General features: G+C 37.0%; 1 protein-coding gene across 1 annotated transcript; it reads right to left on the bottom strand.

Moving 5' to 3' along the window:
- Window positions 1–1,452: 1,452 nt before the first annotated feature.
- On the bottom strand, window positions 1,453–2,946 carry LOC129241913 (GATA zinc finger domain-containing protein 4-like). Its single transcript, XM_054878464.1, has one exon. The coding sequence runs from the start codon at window positions 2,944–2,946 to the stop codon at window positions 1,453–1,455; it is 1,494 nt and encodes a 497-aa protein (XP_054734439.1).
- Between the last annotated feature and the right edge of the window lie 5,321 nt (window positions 2,947–8,267).

The following is an 8,267-nucleotide window of genomic DNA, read 5'->3' as shown; positions in this document are numbered from 1 at the left end:
GCATATGATAATTTATATCATCAAGTCCTGGTGTAGTTCCTTTCATTGTTTTAAGAATTGATTCTAATTCATAGAAGGTAATATCATGTTCAAGGTGAATGGCCAAACTGTCTATGCAGTCGGCAGGGCGCGCGTGCGAAGTATTTTTTGATTGGTCAATGAATTGTGAAGGAAAGTTCGATGTGAGCGATGCCTCGGAAATGTACCTGGCGAATTCTAAGGAGATGTCCGATGGGTCGGAAAAAATCTGGCTATTGGAAGTTATGGATTTAGGGATTTTCGGTGTATATGTACCTGTAAGCGTCTTTATTCTTTTCCAAATGCTTCCTGTTGAAGAATTTGGGCTTAAATTTTTTGTTAATTCTTCAAAACTCTTACGTTTAGCAAGTCTTTTTTCTTTGTTGAATCTGGCATTACATTTTTTATATGTTATAAGTGTGAAAGTACAGGGTGACTTTTTGTATGTTCTCCACGCCGAAACTTTTTCGGTTCGCAGAGCGTTGAGCTCGGGTGTCCACCAAGGGACTCTCCTTGAAGCTGTGCGGGAGTGAGCTACTGGAATAGAAGAGTTTGCAGCTTCGCGTAAAGATTTTTGAATCGTGGCTGCTTCTTTGTTGATATTTTGGGCATCAAATGCTGGTAGACGCTTCGTAAGCAAAATTTCTTGATACTTATTCCAGTTAGCCTTTGATGTGTCATATTTTTTGGTTTTGTTGAAGCAAGAGAAGTTTGTGGGACATAGAGTGATAGAGCATATTATGGGGAAATGATCGCTGTTGTGCAGATCATCTAAGGTGAACCATGAGGCGAGCGGAAGTAGTTGCGGGGAACATATTGTTAGATCTATGTGCGTAAAGGTTTTGTGTGTAGAAAAGTGAGTTGGGCTATTGTTGTTTAGAATTGCTAAATTGGAATGTAGTATGAAGTCTTCGACTATAGTGCCTCTGCGATTGGCCATTGGTGAGCCCCATAGTGGACTCCAGCTATTTAAATCCCCACAGAGAATAACAGGAGTGGTAATGTTAGATAATAACTGAATTAAATCTGAATCTGAAAAGGCTTGGGCTGGAGGAATATATAGAGAAAAAATAGTTATAGGAGTTTTTAGATTAATTTCAACTGCCACTACTGACAGATTAGAATTAATGGATTTGAATTTATGTGGGATGCTTTTATGGACTAGTAGTCCACAACCTTGCTTAGCATGATTGAAGTGGGAGAAGTTGTGAAAATAAGTTGAGTATTGTTTAGGAGGGTACGGTGTAGAGTTATGTCTCAAGTGTGTTTCTTGGATACAAATTAAGTGGGGGCTACGATCTTTAATCAAAGTTTCTAATTCTATGTAATTGTTAAAATATCCCTTCATATTCCATTGAAGAATATTAAGAATCATTAACGATATTTATAATGGTTACCTATTGTACTATTCAGATTATTTCAGAGCAAAATAACCTATAGTACGGGTTCTTCGTGGTCGCTGTTGAGGATGTCTGTATAAGTTTCTTTAGTCACTTTGTTGCTTAGATGTGAATCTACACATTCCAAGTGCTCATAAGAGATGGTTGTAAGAGATTGTTTTTCTGTTGGATTTAAGTTGGATGAAAGAGATGTAGCGTTATTTGAAGAGCATGTGGTAGCAATGTTATGTTCGTTATTGAGTAAAGAGGAGTTGGGTGTTGAATTAATAGAGTTACGTATCGAAGGAGAATGGGGAGTTACCGTGTGTGTAGTAACTATATTTTGTTGAGTAGAAAAAGATGAGAGGTTTGAATTTACATTAGAGTCGTGAGTAGTAAGAGGAAGAGAGTTGTGTGAAGTAATGAAGGAAGAGAAGAGAGCTTGCAGATCTGTTGTGTTGTAGTTGTTATTGGTATTTTTTATCAAATCGAATGATTTATTGGGTCCGTTAGAGTAAGAGTTATTATTGGTTTGTGATGGAATCGATGGGTCGTTAGAGCTGTTTGAACAGTTAGAAAGAGAGATGGAGTTTGAATTGAGTGTACTTGATTGCGGTTGTGTGGAGTTAGCAACCGATGCATAAGATTGCTTTGAGTTAACGGGTGTGGGATTATGGATTTTGTACAGACGTTTAGCTTCTTTATAATTACATTTGTTCTGTGTTTTTATTTTCAATATTTCTTTTTGTTGCAAATATAAAGGGCAGTATTTGTCCGAAGCTGAATGAGAGCCAAGACAATTTGCACACATGGTACGTTGACATAATTCGGGGTTGTGTGGGGGCATATTGCAATTCTCACAAGTGGGGTTGTTGTTGCATCTTTTGATAGTGTGCCCGAGTAGTTGGCAATTTCTGCATCGCATTGGTGTTGGGAAATATTCTTCTACTCTTACTGAGTACCAAGCGATATCAATGTCATGTGGGACCTTGTAAAGGTTAAATGTCAGAACGATTCGGCCTGTTGGGACTTTTTCTCCGTTACAAATTTTTGTAAATTTATATACAGCAACAACACCCTGGGATTTAAGACCTTCAAGAATCTCTTGTTCTTCTGTGTTCGCAAGATTTAGATCAAAGATAGTACCTTTGCATGTATTTAATGAAGCGTGTAATTCAATTGAAACTGGACATAAACCACCGAAATTTTTGCATTTTAGAAATTTTTCCGCCACTTTATTTGATCTAGTTAGTACGAGTAGGCTCCCATCGCGAAGTATGTTCACTGAGCTATATTCTGTACTAATGCTATCCAGTGCCTTCTTTTTAGCAAAAACGCTGTATTTAGCAATAGGGTTGGAGGTATCAGTTGATTTAATTAAAATAAATTTCGGATCATTTGCGTTGATTGTTTTCACTGGTTCCGGTAATACCGGGAAAGAGTCTTCAGTGATGATGGGTTTTTTGCGTTTAGCTTTTGGGGGTTTAGGTATACTGTCGGACAGTATACTATACCGATTCCCCGAAGGGATCGGGGAAGCTTTCCCCATTTCAAATACTCACTACACGTTTGTTTTTGTAAACTTCTGATTTGAAGAAATGAAAGAAAAAAGTAACTTACTTATGCGAAGTAAAATAAGAGAATAAAAATAGCACACTTGGAAATGTCACTACGAAAATTGAAAGTCAACGAGAGAACGATTGTGCGCACAACTGCTCGGTACGAAGGTTAATCGGTGACTGTTTGAAAAATTAAATTATATGAATTTATCAAAAATCTGTAGAAAACCTAAAATCCTCTTGTAAAACGTGCAATGCAGTATTCACTAAAAACAGCTCAGTTAGAAACTATTGAACGATTCAAAACAAGTCCATGCTGATTTAGGGAAATTTCCAATTGCCAAAGAAAATGCTTGAGACAAATAATGCATTGAAAATCATACTTAATGGTAAAACCAAACCTGGATTATTTTTAATTAAAGAAGCAGAAGATCGATCTAAGCATAGCCGTTTTCAAAAACGGTTTAAGCTTAGCAATCCCAGATGAGACATTAGATTTATTGGACGTTTGCACTTCGACCTCATAGAATTTTGTGCTTTTTGAGACATCATCGGTAGACAAAGTCAGAGTGACAAAATTGACAGGGAGCTTATTGAAGAGTGGAATATGCATTGAGTAGTGTCAGTAGGAAAAGTTTTAACTAAAAAGTTCATCAAAAAGATAAGCAGCATCGGTTCGGTTAATAACAAACTTTTCCTCGGGCAAGAATCCTCCAAAATGTTTTTGGATTAGCCTTAATATTCGACTTCATCCAAATTATCTAAAAGAAATTTATACAAATATTTTATCATGAAAAAATTCAAATTATTAATTGCATATTAATTCTAATAAAGTAGTTGAAAATAAATGGGTGTTCGGTGCTCTATACAACCTTGTGAAGTCTGTTTAATGAGAAGAGCAAAGCGTCTGTTCAATGAGAAAACGAAAATAAAAAAAAAAAAACGAAATATAAATAAAAAAAATAGTGTAGAAGAAAGCAATGCATTTTGAATGAAAAATTTTTTACTAAGACTTTTTCTGTTTTGGAAATGATTCATCTTTCTTAGCTTGACCACTGCTTCCGCAACTGTCTTTCTCTGTATTTCTCGATCCGCTGTCAATTGTCATCAGTTTTGTATGTTCATCTCTTTGAGATCACCGACAACCGAATCTATTCACCTTTTTCTTGATCTTGCTTTAATTCGCTTTCCATGCGGTTGCTTCTTGAAGGCTCGTTTTGGTGCCCTTTGCTCTGGCATTCTTTCTACTGCATTCATTCTTTCTTTCTATTCGTTGGGCTTTTATATATTTTATAATGCTTCGCCTCTTTATAAGGAGTTCAAGTTATAGACTGCATCGAATACGATATGCGTAACTTATTTGGGTCATATATTTTCCTTTTGAATGTTGCTATTTGATTCACGTCATTCATTTCGTCATTCGTCCATACTTCACAGCCGTATGTCAGGATTGGGCGTAAGTGAACATGATGCATACGTAAATTTTGGTCTCTCAACAGGATTTTGGACTTAAATAACTTTATATGCGCGAAGTATGCCCTTTTTGCTGCCTGTAGTCTATCTTTTATAGCAATTGCTTTGCCAACGTTTGCGCTATGCACCACTCCAAGATATTTAAATTCTTCTACAGCTTTGAAACGCGTGTTACCATTAACAAGGCCACCTGGATTGTTTTTTATTAGGTTTGCAGCATATAATTGATTTTGTCATGATTAATTTATAGTCCAACTTGCAGGGCCTCTTTTTCTAGGTCGCGAATGCTTTGGAAATGGTACTAATTTTAAAAACTGCAACCCACAAAGAAGATACTGGGTTGGAGCGGGTAGGGATGAAATGGCTGTTCTCGACTTATAGAGCGAGCTAGTAGACGATCTCCGTGAGCTGTGTAAACTAAATTAACCACACACATAAAATTTAGTTTACGACCAAATTCAATGACACAATTCAAAGCTTCATTGCCTCAGGTAATTGGTTAACACCAAATGATAGAAAAGGTTTTTTCTAATAGCAGTCGCCCCTCAGCAGGCAATGGCAAAGCTCCAAGTGTATTTCTGCCATGTAAAAGCTTTTCATAACAAAGGATTTAAAGTTCGGAGTCGGCTTAGAACTGTAGGTTGCTCCATTTGTGGAACAACATCAAGTCGCACGCCACAAATAGGAAGAGGAGCTCGACCAAGCACCCAATAAAAGGTGTGTAAGCGCAAATGTATAGGTACATAGAATATAAAGAATGTTTGAATATAGTCTCAGTTGGTTCTAAATATCACTGAAGATGAAAATAGCGGAAATTTGATGAAGTCAAATTTATCGTAAAAATCAATTACACAAATTTTAGTTTAATCTGTATAAAAAACTAGTAATTTGCATTTAAGGCTAAATATGTATGCGTGTGTGTGTAAGTGCATATGGTTTATGCATTTATTCTCTCTAACACAGTAATGTGCACTTACGCGCGCACAAACATACCCACACATACCCCACATCATTGCGTAAGTGATGCCCATATAAATACATGCATATGTGCTTATGTACCTACTCGCGTACTTGTGCGCACAATTAGTAATTCCACAGCCACACAATATATTACTTCCGGCCATATACTCGTACTTCAAAAGGGAAATAATAGAATAATGCAAATAAAAATCACGATGCTACCGCCCCAACACTCCCGAACAAATAAGTGCGCGTTTGTATGTATGCGTTAAGCGCTATTTATGCTACTTAAGCACTACTTTTGCACTATACAAATGCGCTCCACTAAGTATTAACATGCAAGTACTTATGTGCATATGCGTGTGTATGTGTGTAGGTACTTAACCCTTTTTAAAGTCACAATAAAAGCGTAGAGTTCCGTAAAAAATAAATCATTCTTTCATTATAGTAATTTTGAATTGAATTGCTTTTATTGTGTTTACATTACTATTTGCGTGTATGCGTGTGTATGTTTCTATGCACTATTCATTTCCCTTCGCATTTTTATTATGCATATTTTTATGTATTGAAGTGCCCAGCAAGCCGACCTACAATAACACACCAAGCGAGCCAAGCAATTGCAAACAGCCAGCTGACGCACTTGATTAAGTTTTCAAATAAATGCTTCAGTAAGGGCCTATACAAATGCAAGCACTCGACGAAGGGGGCTGGGCACCCTACGACCGACAGCTTATCAAATGATTTATACGCATACATATGTATGAGCCCATGAGTGAAAAAAAAATTAAAAAAAAAACAATAAACGTTGCTGGTATAAATACATACAAATAAGCGTGGCCCGCTTGCTGGATGAACGTCACAACTCAAAAAATCAAAAGTGAGAGATAAACGGCCTCAAATTTTACTATGCACATTTTCACCTAATGAGATACTCGATTCGCCATCCGTTAGTGGCGTTATAGTGGCGAATAGATGAAGTAACTGACATAAATAAGCACAAGTTGGCAGCACTGCAAGAGAGCTGCCAAAAATGACATCTCTTCTAAGACTTAAGAGTTGCCACAACAAAAGTTGCCGTATCTGAACACAGTCTAACCAGACTTTCTCAATATTGGAAAAGACAGTTACCAGCATGAAAATAGTGACTTATACATGTTTTATGAGCGGCGAATCTTCCTCGATAACTTTGATTTTGCTTTCACATACTAATTTTTTGACAAACGAGCAGAGCGCAAGCATGGCGAGCGGAGAAAAGACGAATCGAATATACACACATAATATGTATATATTGGTCCGGAATTGTCTCACCGTAACTGTTTCTTCAGTTTCCTTTTCGAAAAAGTAAGGTCCAATGACTCCGCCGGACCACAAACCGCACCAAACAGTCACACGTTGAGGATAGAGAGGCTTTTCAACAATAACTCTTAGATTTTCTGAGCCACAAATCAGACAATTTTGCTTGTTGACGAAGCCACCGAGGTGGAAATGGGCCTCATCACTCAAGATGATTTTTCGATGGATGTCCGGATCATTTTCATGCAATTCAACGACCTAATCAGCAAAGACACGACATTGTTAATGATCGGCCGGCTTGAGTTTTTGTGTTAACTGGACCTTATAAGCTTTAAGACCCAAATCTTTATGCAAAATACGATGTAATGACGTTTGTGGAATGCCTGATTCCAAAGAACGACGAGGAATAGACAAACCTGGTATTCCTTCAACTCTTTCGGCTACAACAGCAATATTTTCGGTTGTTCTTGAGCGACGTGCACGGGTTTTATTCTTCACATCACTAACTTGTCCCAACAGCTCGAATTTTTCACCAATTTCTGTATTGCGGTCCGCCAAAGTGCTTCACGATGACTCAAAAAATTTCGAGTTTTACGAACCGTCTCTGCAAATTTTCACCATTTTTATAGTGAATTTTAATAAATTCAATGCGTTGTTTAAGCGGGTATCGTTCAATTTTTTAGTAATGGCGTAGTTTTTACTTGTCAAATATCAAAAAATGACAGCTTCAAAGGTTACATCTACCGAAATAGCGGGGTATTCAAAATAACCCTGTTATTGGAAAACCATTTACAATTATAATAATCCAGCAGTTTGACGTTCCAAGTACATTCCAGCTGCCCATGCACAATAGTCTATTTATTGCTCTATATATAAGTATAAATAAATATAACGGACGCCTAGACCCTTCATTGGGTGTTTGGCCGAGTTTCTCCTTCTATTTGTGAAGAGCGTCTTCTTCCTATAGTTTTAAGCCGACTCTGAACGGCAGATGGTTTTTAATTTGGAGCTTTTTCATAGAAGAAATATACTCAGAAGTTTGCCTTGCCTGCCGAAGGGCGACTGCTATTAGAAAAACTTTTCTATTTGGTGTTTCGTACCCGCAGATTCGAACCGTTATACTTCCGAATGGTAGTCACGGACTAACACATTCGGCTACGATTTCTGCGTTTTACTTTACAGCCCTATTAGTCAGGTGGCTTGTATACGTAGCTATCCGCGATATTCTGTATGGTTGCTTTCCAGTTTATTTTATCAACTCTGGTAGGATATTTTGGGTTATTACTTTACAAGTTGAATATAAAAAGAATTCAGCTTATTAAACAAAAAAATGGTTTTTGTTTTTGTTTGTTTTCCTGCAGCAAATCGCTCATTTATAATGTATTTATGTATGTCCATATATTCATATGTTTTTATTTATGTATGCAAAGCATTTCCAAAGTACTTAAGTTCACTTTTCCAACTCAATTGTCTGCATTCGTTTGGTGAATGAGTGTGTGCGTGGTGGTTAACAGTAATAGAACTGAGTATGACTTGCTTTATTTTTACTTTTTCTCGAAATACAGATATCTCGCAAAACACAAAA

Source organism: Anastrepha obliqua, chromosome 3 (assembly GCF_027943255.1).
Source record: "Anastrepha obliqua isolate idAnaObli1 chromosome 3, idAnaObli1_1.0, whole genome shotgun sequence".
Lineage (NCBI taxonomy): Eukaryota > Metazoa > Arthropoda > Insecta > Diptera > Tephritidae > Anastrepha > Anastrepha obliqua.
Note: the sequence above shows the minus strand (reverse complement) of the source record. Positions and strands in the feature narration are given on the sequence as shown.

Bases quoted from the DNA above. Each gene is read 5' to 3' on its own strand.
- LOC129241913 (XM_054878464.1), bottom strand. From the start codon at position 2,946: ATGGGGAAAGCTTCCCCGATCCCTTCGGGGAATCGGTATAGTATACTG.